The 18,543-nt window shown below is 38.3% G+C and overlaps 6 protein-coding genes across 6 annotated transcripts; 3 read left to right on the plus strand and 3 right to left on the minus strand. All coding sequences in view use genetic code 12, as the record gives it.

Annotated features, from left to right (window-relative positions):
- Positions 1–179: 179 nt before the first annotated feature.
- POX1-3 (acyl-CoA oxidase) lies at positions 180–2,312 on the minus strand (the record flags this gene model as incomplete). Its single annotated transcript, XM_049325782.1, has 1 exon — positions 180–2,312. One exon carries the CDS (start codon positions 2,310–2,312, stop codon positions 180–182), a length of 2,133 nt encoding a protein of 710 aa, XP_049178638.1.
- A 3,613-nt stretch (positions 2,313–5,925) lies between these two features.
- RNA1 (GTPase-activating protein) lies at positions 5,926–7,221 on the plus strand (the record flags this gene model as incomplete). The annotated part of the gene is made up of 1 exon (XM_049325784.1): positions 5,926–7,221. The coding sequence occupies one exon, from the start codon at positions 5,926–5,928 to the stop codon at positions 7,219–7,221; it is 1,296 nt and encodes a 431-aa protein (XP_049178639.1).
- Positions 7,222–8,495: 1,274 nt separating this feature from the next.
- Positions 8,496–12,479, plus strand: RAD50 (MRX complex DNA-binding subunit; the record flags this gene model as incomplete). Its single annotated transcript, XM_049325785.1, has 1 exon — positions 8,496–12,479. The coding sequence occupies one exon, from the start codon at positions 8,496–8,498 to the stop codon at positions 12,477–12,479; it is 3,984 nt and encodes a 1,327-aa protein (XP_049178640.1).
- Positions 12,480–12,530: 51 nt separating this feature from the next.
- Positions 12,531–13,665, minus strand: KGF56_004355 (uncharacterized protein; the record flags this gene model as incomplete). Its single annotated transcript, XM_049325786.1, has 2 exons — positions 12,531–13,331; positions 13,426–13,665. 2 exons carry the CDS (start codon positions 13,663–13,665, stop codon positions 12,531–12,533), a joined length of 1,041 nt encoding a protein of 346 aa, XP_049178641.1.
- Positions 13,666–13,974: 309 nt separating this feature from the next.
- Positions 13,975–16,530, plus strand: KGF56_004356 (RNA-binding ribosome biosynthesis protein; the record flags this gene model as incomplete). The annotated part of the gene is made up of 1 exon (XM_049325787.1): positions 13,975–16,530. The coding sequence occupies one exon, from the start codon at positions 13,975–13,977 to the stop codon at positions 16,528–16,530; it is 2,556 nt and encodes an 851-aa protein (XP_049178642.1).
- A 698-nt stretch (positions 16,531–17,228) lies between these two features.
- Positions 17,229–18,259, minus strand: KGF56_004357 (uncharacterized protein; the record flags this gene model as incomplete). Its single annotated transcript, XM_049325788.1, has 2 exons — positions 17,229–17,480; positions 17,678–18,259. 2 exons carry the CDS (start codon positions 18,257–18,259, stop codon positions 17,229–17,231), a joined length of 834 nt encoding a protein of 277 aa, XP_049178643.1.
- Between the last annotated feature and the right edge of the window lie 284 nt (positions 18,260–18,543).

Consider the following 18,543-nt stretch of genomic DNA (forward strand, 5'->3'; position numbering starts at 1 on the left):
GAGAAGCATCCTTCATAAAATGTATATCAATCTTGAAAAATACACTTCTTTTTCAAATTAACAAATACTTAACCATATTTTTTTTTTTAAAAATCATTATATACTATACAAAACCAACCAAAGTCGAAATCAATAAAAAAAAAAGAAATTAGAAGATATATACTAACTTCCTATACTTTTTACTTTGATAAAATTTCACCAGCTTCGAGAGTCTTCTCAAATCTTTCTCTTTCTGTCAATGAAGGTCTGTTCAACATTCCTTCAAGAGCAGCAGAATATGGTGCCTTGTGGTTTGCAGGCGAATTCAAACTCTTGACAAGGTCAAAGTAGTTTTCGTAGATATCACCATCATACTTACCAATTGGAGCATTAATCATCATGTCTGATTGTTGGAAGGAGTCAGTAAGAGCAACAACATTTGGACGAACTTCTGAACATAATTTTGGAATAACAACGCTTCTCAAATCTGCAACAGCCTTTGGTGAGATGATGCTATATGCCAAAAAGGTTCCTGCGTATTTATCCAATACAATGGTTGCACCATACAATCTAGCCAAAGTGTACAAGTATGGTTTCTTATCTGCTTGGTCAAAGATCTCGACTCTTCTAATGAATTCAGACAACAAATAGTGGTGTGCTTTAAGTTTGGAGATGGTAACCAATTCAGCGCCAACGTAATCAAATGATTTTTCTCTAACAGTTTTACCGGTTACATAACAAGATCTGATGATAGCAACTTCAATTGCCTTGATAAGTTTCTTGACATCTTGGATATCACTTGCATTGTCCAAAACAGGTGTTTCCAAGTTTTTACCAGTATATTGCTTCAATTGGTTCAAGAAATCAGATGATCCCTTAACAACTTTACCGTCATCTTCAATAGCCATAACGTGCTTAACCAATGGTTTACCAATATTGATACCCAAGACATTGTTGTCACCTTCCCAAGTACACTGGACAACCCAATCGTTATAAGCTTTACCGAAACCGTTATAAGCTGAATAACCATGACCACCACAAGATTGTCTACACTCGTCAATTGCTTCAGCAGCTAACCAAGTGCATGTGGATTTCAATGAACCAGAGTCAATGAATAAAGACTTCATAGCATCGATAGCCTTCATTATACCTTCTTCGTCGTTATCATCAACAGCATCGTCCAACACCAACAAGGTGTCTTGGATGGTTTCTTCAATCTTCAAGGCACCTGCAGAAACAATATAGGCTGCTGCCAAGTATGGGAACAATCTCTTTTGATGTAATGGGTAATCAATCAATTGAGTTTCCAAAGCCTCTTCATCATCAGGGTCGACATTGTCACCTTTGAATTGTCTTCTACCGATAGCATATCTTAAAGCAATGGTTGATACTCTAGCCAACATTCTATAAGAGTCCAACACCATCATAACTCTTCCGCCCAACAAGGCCGAGTATGACAATTGTTCCAATGGTGGCAATATAACATCACCTGTTCTGGAAACTTTACAGAATTTCTGCAACATAAAGAATCTTGGAATTCTCACCGAAGAAAACTGGATCCAACCATTATCGATACCATCTCTACCCATTTTAGCACCAATATCACCAACGGAGATACCTGGCATTAAATCATGGTTTGAGTCTCTCAATGGAACGATAAAGGTCTTTACACCATAGTCTTCGCCATCGACAATCAATCTTGCGTAAACAGCACAATGAGTTGAGGAGTGAGCAGCACCACCAATCCACCATTTTGTAGCACCAATGTGTGGAGTATTAATGATGAATTCGTCATTATCCTTGTCAAAAGTAGCCGTAGTTTCGATACCCATGACATTAGAACCGTGAGCCAATTCAGTCATACCAAAACAACCGTATATACCTTTAATTTGAGCAGTTTCCTTATCCAAGGCCCAGTATTTCAATTGGTCATAAGTACCGTTACCTCTGATACACGAGATGAACAAACCCAAATTGACACCGATTCTCGTACAAACAGCAGGGTCGAAAACACCGAGCAAAGACAATCTTCTATTGAACACCTGGATAGAGTCAAATTCCAAGTATCTAGAAACTCTGTTGATTTTGACGGCAGTGAACTTTCTAAGTTCTTCCTTGGTCAAATCGTAGTAAGAACCATCGGTCCACAAAATAGGATCTCTTTCCATTTGCTGAGTCAAGGATTTGATCAACTCGGCATTTTCTTTTGAACCTTCTAAAAAGTATTGCATTTCTTGAGGGTCAAACTTTTGTTTGGCTCTCTCCAGCTGGAGCGAGGATTTGGGGTCAGGACCTTGACTTAAACTAACATTTTTCTTTGTTGTTACCACCATCTTTTCAAAATGTGTGTGTCTGTAAATGTGAAAAAATCAAAATAAATATATTTAAGAGGAAAATAAAAACCTGTTAAAATAGGATATATGTAAAAGGGGTGTCTGTGTTTCCAGGATGTGTAGTAAGATCAGGAGAAAAAAGTAATGAGTAAAAAGAGAAAAGAGATTCGATATACAAAACTTGGGGGGGATATTTACTGGTTAATATATTTGTTTCCCGAAAAAAAAATAATAAAGGACCTTACTAGCTTTCTGGTGTGTCTTTCTTCACAGGCAAAATTTATCCTCTCTTTCACAAAGGGGGAAACAAAAAAAAAAAATCACCTTTGCATTGGAGGGGGTAAAATTACATAAGCAGATGTGTGGGGAGTTACATAATACTGATCTAATACTAAGTGGTTATAATTACATAATAGAAAAAAGAATCTATCAATTTGTCACTATTTCTTTTACTCCACAAAATTTTTGAAATTGAAATCACACAAAAAGGCTGAAAAATTTACTAAGCAAACAATATCAAACGGAGTTTGATATAGAAGGTCAGATCTCAGAGCAAGCTATAGTAAGCTATATGGTTGTTGAGTTAGACAAGAGGATCCTGTATCGGTGTAGTCAGTGCTGCTCCACTATCGAGCGAGTCGCTTAGTTGCTTGTTATAGCACTATCGAGCAGAGCGAGATAATGCTTTAAGAGCTTTAAGTTAGGTAAACTCCGTCATTATCATCTGATGTTTAACTTGATGTACTACTCCCCACATTCTTTGCTCTTCTGATTTGGAATTTAGGATACGATACTAAAAAAAAAAAATCAAAGAATGCAACAGAGGTCATTACAGTTTATCCGTTTTCTCGCCTTTTAAGGAGAGTTATTATTAAACAATGTGAAATCGCCTATTTAGGAGAAAAATACCTCTTGTTCTCACAAGTTATTTGTGCCTTGACTTATTTTACCGAGGTTAGAGCACTCTTTTTTTTTCTAGGTGTTTACCCGAGGCATGGAAGAGGCACGTGACTATTCAAAAAGAGAAAAAAGGTAGTACAGATTCTACTGTGATCCACTAGCGAGCAGAGCGAGCTAGAATTTTGTCAATGCTGCTCGGTTTTGCTCGCTAGTGTTCTGTCAATGCTGCTCGCTATATCTCGCTAGTGTTCTGTCAGTGCTGCTCGCTATATCTCGCTAGTGTTCTGTCAGTGCTGCTCGCTATATCTCGCTAGTGTTCTGTCAGTGCTGCTCGCTATATCTCGCTAGTGTTCTGTCAGTGCTGCTCGCTATATCTCGCTAGTGTTCTGTCAGTGCTGCTCGCTATATCTCGCTAGTGTTCAGTCAGTGCTGCTCGCTATAGCTCGCTAGTGTTCAGTCAGTGCTACTCGCTATAGCTCGCTAGTGTTCAGTCAGTGCTACTCCACTAGCTCGCTTTGCTCGCTAGTGGTGATGCTCGCTAGTGGTGGTGCTTGCTAGTGGTCTAATCCGCGGATCCTTTAGAAAACCCTTTTTTTTTTTTTTGCAAGATATGGTAACAATCTTTTTACAATAGGTTATGGTGGTCTGATTCTTCTCAAAAGATCATACATCAAATCATACATGAGAAATATGACATGTTATATTTTTTCATAAAGCCATTTTTAAGGGACGTGTAACTTCTCCCAAGTAGAAAATTCTAAAATCAAATGCTCAAGAAAGATACTAACGCAGTAGTTACCCCACATTTTCGGGCCTATTGTCTTAAAACTTTCGGAGTTGTTGACAGAAAAAAAAAAAGGGACAAGCTCCACTAGCTCGCTGTGCTCGCTAGTAGAGCAGCACTAACAAAACACCAGCTCTCTGTGCTCGATAGTGGAGCACTCAGTAGCTTGTTACCCCACTATCTCGCTCTGCTCGATAGTGTCATCTCTCTGTGCTCGATAGTGTCATCTCTCTGTGCTCGTTAGTGGAGCAGCACTAACAGAACACCAGCTCTCTGGAGCACTGATGGGTTTGACTACCGACACACTCAGAACCAACGCAATCAAAGCGTTTAATGCGCTCAATGCAATTAGTGCGTTTTTCCAGAAACAGCCCTTTTTTTCATATAATGTACTGTTTAAAAACAGCCCTTTTTTGATGTTACACTGTTTTATCTCGCTTTTAATGCATTGATAGCTTTATCTCCTATAATTGCATCCTTTTTTATTAAATGATGCGCATGTTATTTTCTGTCCTGATAAGAAAAGACGAAAAACACTATTGAGCAGAAAGAGATAGTGTTGTAAGAAGCTAGTACTGCTCCACTATCGAGCGGAAAGAGATGACACTATCGAGCACAGCGAGATAGTGGGGTAACAAGCTACTGAATGCTCCACTATCGAGCAGAGCGAGATAGTGTTATAAGAAGCTAGTCGATATTGCTCCACTATCAAGCAGAAAGAGATAGTGTTGTAGGAAGCTAGTACTGCTCCACTATCTCGCTCTGCTCGATAGTGTTGTAGCAAGCTAGTCAGTACCGCTGCTCCACTAGCTCGCTCTGCTCGATAGTGTTGCAGGAAGCTAGTCAGTTTTGCTTCACTATCTCGCTCTGCTCGATAGTGTTGTTACAAGCTAGTCACTGCTCGATAGTGTCGCTTCTCACTTGTGTAAACAAAGTGAGTTTGCACCCATTGCCAAATAGGCCATTTCTTAAGGTTTGCACCTATCGCGACAATGGGTACTATACCTTACTAATAGGTACTACACCATACTAATAGGTACTATGCCCTACTAACAGGTACTACACCATAGCAATTGGTACTATGCCATAGCAATTGGTAATATACCATACTAACAATTGGTACTATACCATACCAATTGGTACTATACCATACTAACAATTGCTACTATACCATACTAACAATTGCTACTATACCATACCAATTGGTACTATACCATACTAACAATTGGTACTATACCATACGACTCCACTATCTCGCTCTGCTCGATAGTGTCGGTTGCTCTGTTTGCTAGTGTCGATTTCTACAGAGTAAATTGTATTTTGTTTTTCTTTTATTAACTCGTCTATTTACACCCATATAGGTAATATACCACACTAACAATTGGTACTATACCTTACTAATTGGTACTACGCCTACTAATTGGTACTACACCTTACTAATAGCTACTATACCATACTAACAATAGCTACTATACCATACGACTTCACTATCTCGCTCTGCTCAATAGTGTTGGTCGCTCTGCTCGATAGTGTTGGTCGCTCTGCTCGATAGTGTCGGTCAGTCTATAATTGTGGTACCAACATATCCATCAATGGAGATTGGATAAACAATACTCCAAGACCAAATAAAGCAACTTGTGAACCAATAATAAAAGCAGGAGTTTTTTTTATTTTCTCCAAGTATGACTCTTCCTTAGAAGTTGGTGCGATTCTAGTCTGAAAGTTCATTGCTCAAATACTTATATTGTCTTTCTTGATGATGACCTCAAAACGTGCAATTTTTTATTTTCCCGTTTGCTTCAACACTGAAATTTTTTTTTTTTTTTTTTTTTTCACTTTTTGAAATTATTACACACAAATTTTTATAATTTTTCACAAATAGATGATTTCATTTAACAAAGGTGGGTTTGTTGTTTTATTGATTGAATAATGACATCGTTGCTAGTTGATTTGGACTTGGGTTTAGGAGTTACGCCAGAGACAACTTTTTCTGTTGCTGGTAAACAAATAAAGTTTGACACAGCTGAAGATATTGCCCCTTATGTCAAGGAACTCAATGAGTTTCACGATGTTAGAAAGGTTGATTTTTCAGGAAACACTATTGGTATTGAAGCCTCTAAGGCATTAAGCGAGGCGCTTTTAGGCAAAGATTCTATTGTTGAAATAGACTTTTCTGATTTATACACTGGTAGATTAAACACCGAGATTCCTCAGTCGCTTCAACATCTATTACCAAGCTTGTTGAAATTGCCCAATTTGAAAATAATCAATTTGAGTGATAATGCATTTGGATTGCAAACAATTGATCCAATAGACGATTATATAGCCAAGGCCATTTCAATCGAACACTTGATCTTGTCAAATAACGGTATGGGTCCATTTGCCGGATCCAGAATCGGAGGCGCATTATTCAAGTTGGCTCTTGCTAAAGCCAAAGCTGGCAAACCTTCGTTAAAGACGTTTGTTTGTGGAAGAAATAGATTAGAAAATGGCTCAATCAATTACTTATCAGTGGGGTTGAGAAATCATAAGGACTTGGAAGTTGTGAGATTGTACCAAAATGGAATTAGACCAGCAGGTATTGCCAAATTAGTGGAAAAGGGATTATCCTGGAATAAAAAATTGAAGATTTTGGACTTGCAAGACAATACCATTACTACTAGAGGCGCCATGAAATTAGCCGATTCCATACAAAACTGGCCAGAGTTGATTGAATTGAACTTGAATGACTCATTGTTGAAGAACAAGGGGTCCTTAGAAATCGTTCGAGCAATAACTAAAGAAACAAAGGAAAAATTGACAATTTTGAAATTACAATATAACGAATTAGAGCAAGATAGTCTACAAGTTTTAGCTGAAACTATTGGCTTAAACTTGCCAAACCTAAAATACTTGGAATTAAATGGTAATAGATTTGAAGAGGAATCCGAACATATTGATAAGATTAGAGAAATCTTTAAAGAGCGAGGATTTGGAGAATTGGACGAATTGGATGAACTAGAAGAACTTGAAAGTGAAGAAGAAGAAGAGGAGGAGGAGGAGGAGGAAGAGGAGGAAGGAAAAGGTGGCATGGAAAATGTGCATGATGAAGAAGAAGAAGACTCATTAGAAGAAGACTTGGATTTGGAACAACTTGAAAAAGAACTTGCTGGTATTTCAATGGAAAACAAAGATGAAAATGTTGACGATATTGCAGCTGAGTTATCCAAGACTCACTTGAACTAACAACTTTTATAGATGAAATTAATGTAAACTCATTCATACTCACACGCTATCGAGCGTGACACTATCGAGCGTGACACTATCGAGCGTGACACTATCGAGCACGACACTATCGAGCACGACACTATCGAGCAGAGCGAGATAGTGGAGTACACTAGCTGTCATTAATACTAGCTCTGCACTACCGAGCAGAGCGAGATAGTGGAGCGCAAGCGAAGCGAGCTAGTCGATATACACTACTGTCTACTTATTACTCTCTATAGTCGCTACTCTCTTCTCTAATGCACCACTAGCGAGCGAAGCGAGCTAGTGTCGCTACTCTCTACTATCGCTACTCTCTACTATCGCTACTCTCTACTATCGCTACTCTCTTCTCTAAGACTCTACTGTCGGTACTCTCTACTTTAACGCTCCACTAGCTCTCTTCGCTCGCTACTGTCACTACTCCCTACTGTCGCTACTCTCTACTCTAACGCTCCACTAGCTCGCTTCGCTCTCTACAGTGGCTACTCTCTACAGTCGCTACTCTCTACTCTAACGCTCCACTAGCTCGCTTCGCTCCCTACTGTCGGTACTCTCTACTCTAACGCTCCACTAGCTCGCTTCGCTCCCTAGTGGCGCTACTCTCTACAGTCGCCACTCTCTACTCTAACGCTCTACTAGCTCGCTTCGCTCCCTACTGTCGGTACTCTCTACTCTAACGCTCCACTAGCTCGCTTCGCTCCCTAGTGGCGCTACTCTCTACAGTCGCCACTCTCTACTCTAACGCTCTACTAGCTCGCTTCGCTCCCTACTGTCGCTACTCTCTACTCTAACGCTCCACTAGCTCGCTTCGCTCTCTACAGTGGCTACTCTCTACAGTCGCTACTCTCTACTCTAACGCTCCACTAGCTCGCTTCGCTCCCTACTGTCGCTACTCTCTACTCTAACGCTCCACTAGCTCGCTTCGCTCTCTACAGTGGCTACTCTCTACAGTCGCTACTCTCTACTCTAACGCTCCACTAGCTCGCTTCGCTCCCTACTGTCGGTACTCTCTACTCTAACGCTCCACTAGCTCGCTTCGCTCCCTAGTGGCGCTACTCTCTACAGTCGCCACTCTCTACTCTAACGCTCTACTAGCTCGCTTCGCTCCCTACTGTCGGTACTCTCTACTCTAACGCTCCACTAGCTCGCTTCGCTCGCTAGTGTCGCTATAGACACTTGGTAGCACAACTCCCCATAATTTTATTTTTCATCAAATCTCAAACAGGATAAAGTTATCGATTGGTTATTAATAGATGTCGAGCATATATAAGCTCTCTATTAAAGGTATAAGGGCATTTGAACCTGAATCAGATGAGACGATCCAGTTTGGGTCTCCGCTAACTTTGATATGTGGTCAAAATGGATGTGGTAAGACCACTATTATAGAATGCTTGAAGTATGCAACTACTGGTAATTTACCTCCAAATTCTAAAGGAGGTGCGTTTGTTCATGATCCCAGCTTGAGTTCTCGTATAGTTGTAACGGGCCAGGTAAAATTAGCATTTAGGAATGCCAATGGGAAATCAATGCTTACTACGAGAACGGTTCAGGCGTCGTTGAAGAAGGGCAAAAGCATGGCGAGAGGTGGAGCAGCAGCAGCAGCAGTAGCAGCAGCAGCAGGTGGTGGTAGTGGTAGTAGTAGTGGTGGTGGTGGTATTACATTCAAGTCATTAGAAGGTCAGTTGGCGTATATTGAAAAGGGGCAGAAAACAAGCATATCTTCGAAAAATGCTGAATTGGATTCTCAAATTCCCATATTTTTAGGCGCGTCACCTGCCATCTTGGATAATGTCATCTTTTGTCATCAAGATGAAAGTCTATGGCCATTAAGCGAAGCTTCGGTTTTGAAAAAAAAATTTGACGATATATTTGAAGCATCAAAGTTCACCAAAGTGCTTGATAATTTAAAGACCATTAAAAAGGATATGTCGGTTGATATCAAATTGATTGAGCAAAGTGTAAACCATTTGAAGATCGATAAAGATAGAGCACAGAAGGTAAAGGATAAATCGGTTTCAATGAATAAGTTGGTGGACGAGTACACAGAGATCATCAGCGATCTAAATATCAAGATTGAGCAAAAGGAAAAAGAGGCTGAAAATTTGTTTGCCACTAATCAAGAGTTTCAAAAAACATTAAGCGATTATGAAAATTTGGTATTAAAAAGGAGCTCATTTGAAGAAAATATCGAGAGACTAGAGTCAACTATTACAATGTTGCCAGATACCGACGAAGAATTGTTCCATAAACAGGAAAATTTTGCCTCTATAAATGCCGAGAAAAGTGCCTTGGTAGAGAAGTTGCAAAATGTCATTGAGAAGTTAGATTCACTGTTGAAAGAGAAAACCAACAACTATAATGAATTGATACGACTAGATGGGTCTTTGAAGGCTAAGAAATCCGAGTACGAAACAAACTTGACTAAAATCAATAATATCATGAAGAAACATGGAGACTTGGTAGGTTTACCATCATCACAAAAAGCATCAAGCATTTCTGAATTTGGAAAAACAATTGAAAAACAGTTGATTTCCACAAAAGAAGAGCAAAAAGAGGTTACCACAAAAAACAAAGAGAGGGAGTCCTTGCAACAAGAAAAAGTTCAAAATGTAAATAATTCCATCTTGAAAAGCGAACAAACTTTAGAATACCTCGATAGCGAACTAAAGAATCACCAGCAAAGTTTAAGTACATTAAAAAAGAAATTGGATGCTGGTTCAAGTAATGAGACCGAATTGGTGGCAAAGAAGGATGATTTGCTTGTCATCACACAATCGTTGACTGCAAAAAGAAATTTGAATGAGGTGAGGGATCTTGATACAAAGATAATATGTGCCAATGAAGAAATTTCTAAATTGGAATTTGAGCTGGATGAGATTGCAAAAAAACTCGTCATAAGTAATAAACAATCAGAAATCAGATCTAAACTCACATATCTTGAAAAATCCGTTGAGTCAAAAAATGCCGAAGTGAGCAAAATCCTAAAGAAGATCAACACAGACTATAAAGATCAAGTGGGTTGTGATGTAGATATTGATTTTGCAGAAACAAAATTCATTGAAAAATTTTCTGAGCTCAGTTCGAATTATGAGGAGCAACAAAGAAAGGTCTACAGCTTGGAAAGTGAACTTGAGTCTGCGAAACGGTCCAAACAATCAGCAATAGGAGTAAGGGATGACAACAATGCCAAAATTAATCACTTGAAAACAGATATTCTACAAGTGATCCCAGAGGATTCCATTAATGATTATGAAACGATAGTGCAAGATTTGGAGGAGGATTATCGAAATGTCATGGAGGATGTCAATACTTCTGAAGTAACAAAAAGTTATGGTACTTCTGCACTTGAAGTGGCGGAGAAGAACAATTGTTGCTTATTGTGCAAGAGGGCGTTTAGTAAATCTGAGTTGGAGGATTTTTTAAAAAACTTGAGAATGGGGTTTGATGAAAAAAAGATAGAGGAGGTAAAGAAAACGGCAAATGAAATCGAAAGAGAGTTTAAGGAAACAAGGCAAATAGGTTTAAAGGTTATTGCATATAGAGAGTGCTTATCTCTTCAGTCCACGTATGATTGTGATGTTGATGCTTTGGATAGCAAAATAAAAGAGTTAAATGAGTCCATTATAGCAGAAACCAAGAAACTCGAAACAATGAAAGCGTCTGTTGATATGGCTGCCACATTAAGGAAACCTTTATCTGATGCAACCAGATTAAATTTAGAAGCACAAGATCTTGAACTTCAAGTCGATGATTTAAATGATGATTTGGGAGGTTTTAATGTAATTGCTTCCACCAGCGAGTTACAAAAACAACAGCAAAATGTGAATAATAAAATTAGACAAATTAGACAAGAATTGAATAATTTTACGGAAGAGAAATATCAGGTTCAAAAAGATATCCAAAAGTTGGAAAATAGATTCAAGGATACCAAATTGGTGATTAGTAATCTTGAAAGATCTTTAGCTGATGTTCAGAATACTAAACGTTCAATCAAGGAGATCCAATCTAGTGTGGAAGCGACGGAGGAGAAAAGCACCATTGCTAAAGAAGAGTTGAAAAACTTGCAAGTTAAGAAAGATTTGGAAAGCAGTAGCTTACGACAAATGCAAGAGGATATTAACAAGAAAGAGGAGGAATTGAGGAAGAGAGTTCAGCAAGTATCTGACTTGTCTTCTTCATTCCATTTTTTAAACAATGCGATAACCGATTTTGAGCAAAACGTTTTGGCAAAAGTTGAAGAGAATAGTGTGCAAATGAGGAATGTTCTTGAAGAATGTGATTTCATTAAAAAGGATATCACCAAAAACTCAAATGAAATTAAGATTTTGGAAAAAGAAGTTATGGATGCCTCTCGAATTGAGCACAATATAATGGCAAATATAGATTATCGAACTCAAGTACATCGTCTTGATGAATGTGATTTCCAACTCAACTCTCTTGACATTGAAAATGCTCAGTTGAAAAAACAAGAATACCAAGAACAATCAAGACGATTACGAGAAGAGCTTTCTGAACTTACAGCGCAGCACGCTGGGAAAATAGGCGAAGTAAAGCAAATCAAAGATCAAGTTGAAAACGTGAAAAGGGAATTGGAAAGCGAATACAAGGATGTAAATGAACTATATCACGCTGAATGGATAAAACTTCAAACCAATCTTCTTGTTTCAAATGATATTCAAAATTACTCTAAAGCGTTGGATAATGCGATTATGAAATACCATGGTATAAAAATGGAAGATATAAATAGAATCTTAAACGAGCTATGGTCGCAAACGTACAAAGGATCAGATATCTCAACAATAGCAATCAAAAGCGATGTCAACTTACAAGCCAAGGGAAACAGGTCGTATAATTATCGAGTTGTTATGATCAAAGATTCAAGTGAATTAGATATGAGGGGCAGATGCTCAGCGGGCCAAAAAGTATTGGCAAGTATTCTAATCAGATTAGCTTTAGCGGAATGTTTTGGTGCAAATTGCGGGATGATTGCTCTAGATGAGCCAACAACAAACTTGGACAACGAGAATGCTGAAGCATTAGCTTCGGCTTTGAATAGAATCATAGAGTATAGAAAACAACAACTGAATTTCCAATTGATTGTTATTACCCATGATGAGAAATTTTTGACTCATATTCAAGGTGATCGGTTCACTGACCATTTTTATAAAATCCAAAGAGATGAAAATAGCAAATCGAGAATATACAGTTTACCCATTAGTCGTATACAAGATATTTAATAGCATTGATAGATATATATATATATATAAGTATATGTTATATGTGTTTATTCAGCGGGCTGAACTTCTAGAGGTGTTGGCGACTAATGAAGATGCAAAACTTTCATCCAAGCGACGTGTGTGGTACAAGGTATTTTCGTTTTTTATTTGAGTAATTATTTTATCCTTATGCTTCCAAAGGTGCTCCAAGTATCTTTCCAACTTCTTTCTCTTTTGCGGAATCCTAGCAATTGATCTTACTTTTATATAGACTAATATGGTAATTGGTGTTTCTGAGGAAAACACTTGGAGCAAAGTTGGCGGTGTGTAGTCGACTTTTCCATCAATTGTTTCACGGGAATATAGGATAGTGAGATCGTACAAATTCGAGTATGGGTGCGGTTTATACCTTTGCAATGCAGTTATCACGTTATAAAAGGCCGAGTATCTCGGATACAACAAGTGTTCTAATCTCGGCAAGCAATATTTTTCACCAATTTGTCTTTGTAAATCAAAGCTCTCTTGTGTCCAAATATTGACTTCTGGGAATAGCATGATCCATTCTGAGAATTTGCTTCTTAAAAGCCTAGCAAACACAAACAAGATTGATTTCTCTTCAAGTTCCCAGTTCTCATCACTTTTGAGGAGGTTGAGTAGTATTTTGATTGTTGGCACTCTCCATACCAAGAACCATGAAAAGAAGTTCACAATTGGCAAGTTCAAGCTCTGGTTGTGATAACCGACGAATGAGTCTCCATCCTGTGCAGTAGATATGCGTGAAAGATGATGCATTACAAAGCAGTCTGCAAGCGAAGCGTGGTTACTAATTACCACTGCTGGGTATGGGTTCATCTCGTCTCCCAAAATCTTGAACTTTACATTGTTAAGCCGCTGGTTATATGGTTAGTATATCCCCATGGAAAAAGAAGAGAGAAAAGGCGGGGGGGAAGAGACGAAACGGATGAACAATACAAACCATCAAACAAAGACCCAAGTCCCAGAATCTATTTCCAAACCTGTTTCGAATCAAACTTGCCGTATCTGGGAAAACCGAAGCTAAACAGGTTGCAAAAACGGCAACTGCTTGATATGATAGAATAAACAAAAATAAAAGCAAAAGACTAACAACTCCCTGGATCCAATTTTTAAGAGATATTTGGTGTTCACCTCCATTATAGTTGATACCTAGATGATCTAACAACTCCATAGAGATTTCGTAGCTTAAGCGGTTTTTGAAGATTAGGCGATTTTTGTTATTATCCTTAGGCGGTCTTGGTTATTATCCTTAGGCAGTTTCGGTTATCCTTAGGCGGTTTTGATTATAATCCTTAGGCGGTAAAAGGGGGATGAAGAATGTAGAAGAGGTAAACAAAAAAAATAAATTATTCAATTTATTTTTAGCAGTTTCTTTTTTTTTTTTTTTTTTTTTTTCTTCTCTTCCCTTTTTGGACATCTCATCTCATCTCATCGCACATTGCTCATTGCATTTTGGTATCTTTCAAGGTAAGGGTGAAAAATGTCAAGATTGATAGTCAAGGGTTTACCCCGATATTTTACAGAGGAGAACTTGAGACAGCATTTTGGGAAGCAAGGGGATATTACGGATGTTAAGCTAATCAAGGCCAAGACCGGAGAATCGAGGAGGTTTGCGTTTATAGGGTATAATTGTCAAGAATCAGCTGAGAATGCAGTGAAATTTTTTAACAAGTCATTTATTGACACGGCAAGAATTGAGGTGGAGATTGCAAAGACATTTGCAGATCCCAATGTTCCGATATCATTTAGGGAAAAGAGGAAAAAGGATACCGAGAGGTTAAAGAGACAGGAGGAGGAGTTGTTGAAGAAGATGCAGGTTGAAAATAAACGAGTCAAACGAAAATCTGCGCTTGAAGAAGAGATGGAGAATGATCCAAAGTTTAAGGAATATATGGAAGTTATGAAACCTTCAAGTCAGGTTAAATCTTGGGCTAATGATTCTATAGCAGACGGTAGCGGCGGCCCTTCTTCAAAGGAGCTAGAAAATGCCCTAAAAGGTGAAGAGAGTATTGATAATGATATTGATATTGATAGTGGCAGGACAAGAACAGATAAACAAAAAAAGATGGTGGTAACGGGGCAAGTTCAGCCAAAGGTAAAGCTGGATGAGGAGAGCGATGACGAGTATAATGACTTTGGTCACACCAAAAAAGGCGAGAATGAGGAGGAAAAAGAAGAAGAAGAAGAAGAAATGATGGTCTTGGACGGTTCTGATAATCTAGCAAGGGACGAAAAAGTATCAGATATTGAATGGCTCAGATCTCGTAAGGTGAGAATTAAAGAGAATGGCGAACTACCAATTTTAGAGAAGGAGCAAGATACAAAGGGAAAAGAGGAAACAGTGGAAGAGGAATCATTGCAAGAGGTGGAAAACGAGGACAACTCTAATTTGATTTTGGAAAAACTTCAAGACACAGGGAGACTATTTATCAGAAACATACTGTACAATGCAACAGAAGACGATTTTAGAAATTTGTTCCAAACCTATGGCCCACTTGAAGAAGTACACATTGCTATTGACACTAGAACTGGCAAATCCAAAGGTTTTGTATATATTCAATTTGTCAATTCACAAGATGCCGTGCGGGCATACGAAGCTTTGGATAAACAGATTTTTCAAGGCAGATTGCTTCATATTCTTGCATCTGATAAGAAAAAAAGCCACAGGTTGGATGAATTCGATTTGAAAAATTTGCCTTTAAAGAAACAGCGAGAATTGAAGAAGAAATCACTGGCTGCAAAGAGCCAGTTTAGTTGGAACTCTCTCTATATGAATAATGATGCTGTGATGGAGTCTATGGCTGCAAAGTTAGGTATCAAAAAATCTCAGTTGATTGATCCCGAGAATTCCAGCTCTGCAGTAAAACAAGCGCTTGCAGAGGCTCATGTTATTGGAGATGTCAGAAAGTTTTTCAAAGAAAAAGGAGTTGATTTAGCGAGCTTTGATAAAAAGGAAAGGGACGACAAGATTATTTTGATAAAGAATTTCACATTTGGCACTAGTGCTGAAGAGTTGGGTGAGCTATTCTCGCAATACGGCCCAGTGAAAAGATTGCTTATGCCTCCTGCTGGTACAATTGCAATTGTTGAGTTTAAAGATGCCCCAAGTGCTAGAGCAGCATTTACAAAATTAGCTTACAAAAGATTCAATTCTAGTATATTATACTTGGAAAAAGGTCCTAAAGATTTGTTTACAAGAGAGCCAAACTCTTCCTTTTCCGACGAGATTGTTAATGCTGGTAAAGAAAAGCAAGAAGAGCCTGTGGAAACCATAACTGCTAAGGATGTTCTTGGAGGAGATATAGAACAGGAGAAGGGAGAGGATGAGTTTTTGCAAGGACCAACTGTTTCCATATTTGTAAAGAATCTCAACTTTTCCACAACTATTCAACAATTATCGGACCTTTTCAAGCCATTGCCTGGGTTTGTAATGGCCACGGTAAAGACCAAACCCGACCCAAAGAGATTGGGCCAAGTATTAAGCATGGGATTTGGTTTTGCCGAATTCAAGTCGCAAGAAGAAGCCAGTGCTGCGATATCCACTCTAGATGGATACGTGCTAGATGGTCACAAACTTCAATTGAAATTATCACACAAGCAAGCAAATAGCAAAACAGCTTCTTCTTCTTCTTCATCTTCCAAGTCGAACAAATCGAGTAAAATCATTATCAAGAATTTACCATTTGAAGCTTCTCGAAAGGATATCTTGGAACTTTTTGGCGCTTTTGGTCAATTAAAATCGGTGCGTGTACCCAAAAAATTCGATCAAAGTGCTAGAGGTTTTGCTTTTGTCGAATTTAATTTGTTGAAAGAAGCAGAAAATGCAATGTCACAATTGGAAGGTGTCCATTTACTCGGTAGAAGGTTGGTTATGCAATTTGCTGAAAGAGATGCTGATAACGCCGAAGATGAAATAGAGAGAATGACTAGGAAAGTGAAGAAACAAGTTGGAACGCAAAAGATGGCCGAAGCTAGACTAGCTGGAAAGTCAAAAATCGACCTCGAAGAAAAGGATCAAGATGAAGATGGTTTATAGAAGAGCCTTTCTTTCATCTATATCTATATCTATATCTATATCTATATCTGTATATTGCGCGCGCACTTTTTATATAGTAACAAGATTCATTTATATTTTTCATTCTTCTTTTTTTTTTCATTCATTGTAAGTAAGAAGAGTCTTTTTAGATCCCATCCAATGTTCACCATGTTTAAGCTAGTGCCTACTAGGCGTCCACTATTCGGTTCAAATTTGTTTAGTAGGGTAACTCGTGTTCCCAAACCAGTAGTAGTATCGAGGACCTTCCAAACGGGCCCATCACTTTTCAGAAACGAGACATGGAGGAATTATAATAAGTATTATCACAGATCCCACTGGGATAAATTAAAGAAACCTTTGCTTTTTACTGTTGGTTTTTGTGTGGCAACAACTTTAGTTACGCCCTATATCTACAACTATACGCCATTATCAGCGCTCAAGAGACATCCACAATCCCTAATGTGGGCGATAATGGGTCTTAATGGTATAGTGTTCTTAATGTGGAGAGTACCGCAGCTTCAAAAATTCACAATGAAGTATGGAATACTATTTAAGGATAATGTGCAATCTCCATGGGCGCTATTAGGCTCGGCATTTTCACACCAGAGCTTTACTCATTTTTTTATCAATATGCTTTGCTTTCAGTCGTTTGCATCTACATTGATAACAGTCTTGGGTGTGACCAACTTTTCCATTCTTTATTTAAACTCAGCCGTGATTTCCTCCTTTGCTTCGATAGCAATTCCCATGTTTATGGGCACATCTTTGTCAGTGGCATCTTTGGGAGCATCAGGAGCAATATTCAGTATATTTGGTGCTTTCTCGGTGCTTTTCCCCGCGGCTCCAGTGGGAATTTTTTTCATACCAATACCTGGTGGGTCCTTGGTGCTATTTTTGGGTACTGTTATATGGAATGCCGCAGGAACTTTACTTAGATGGGGCACTTTTGACTATGCGGCACACTTGGGAGGTAGTATCGTAGGACTTGCTTATGGATATTGGTATGCCAGAAAGAGAAAAGAGCTGATTCGCAAAAGAAGATTTGTATTTGATTTCTGAAGCTGGTATTATTTATTTTTATTATTAATATTATTATTATTATCATCATTAGAGAATGTATGTATAAATTTCCTTATGCAAACGATACTTTCTTTTTTAATGGTTTTGCTTCTTCTCCATTTTGACCACCTTCTTCTGCCTTTCTTGCTTTAGCGTTTTTTCTTCTTGTTGATCTGGCCATTGCAGCTTTATTTCGCAATTCGTCTTTCTTGTTATTTAGCTTGTCTTTCTTTTGTTGTTCCTTACGTTCTATTTCCTGCTTTTTCAACTCTCGTATTTCTTCTAATCTTCTCGATTTTTCCAATTTGCTTTCATTTACTTGGTCATACTTATCATTGATGCTTTTCACCAATCGTTTATATGTGAGGGAATCGTTATCGTCAACAAACTTCTTGCCCTTTTTGCCTCGTTTGGGTTTGATACCGGGGACAATGGCTCTATTTAAATTGGGAATATCTAGTTGCTCTTCTTTATACTCTTTCCCATTTTTAGCACCATATAACCTTATCTTAGCCTGCTGTTTCTTTACCTGTAGTTTAGTTAGCTTTTTGACCTTTGATTTAGCAGTTAGTTTTGGTTGACTCGCTAGCAAGTTCCTTGCAGCAGAGTCTGACACAACCTCGGCTTCGTTCTCTCTAGTTCTATTCTGAGGTTTGGTCCTTCGAGCCATGGTTGAAAAATTACTTGTTATGCGATGAGATGAGCTAAATATGGGAGGAAAAAAAAAATAAAAAAATAAAAGATGAAAAATGGAAAAATGGAAAATGAAAACTGAATACAAGGAGAGAAGAAATCAAGAAGACTCAAAACTTCTTTTTTAGAGTTGAGTGTATTCTCTTTTTACGTCTGATGTTGAAAACTGATCAGCATTATAGTGTGTGTAGATGCGTGTACACTATCGCCATTTGAAGGCTCTGAATTCTGGTGGTGCATTGAATACCGCACCAAGTATGG

Source organism: Candida oxycetoniae (genome assembly GCF_023343755.2).
Source record: "Candida oxycetoniae strain CBS 10844 chromosome Unknown scaffold15, whole genome shotgun sequence".
In the NCBI taxonomy this organism is placed as follows: domain Eukaryota; kingdom Fungi; phylum Ascomycota; class Pichiomycetes; order Serinales; family Debaryomycetaceae; genus Lodderomyces; species Lodderomyces oxycetoniae.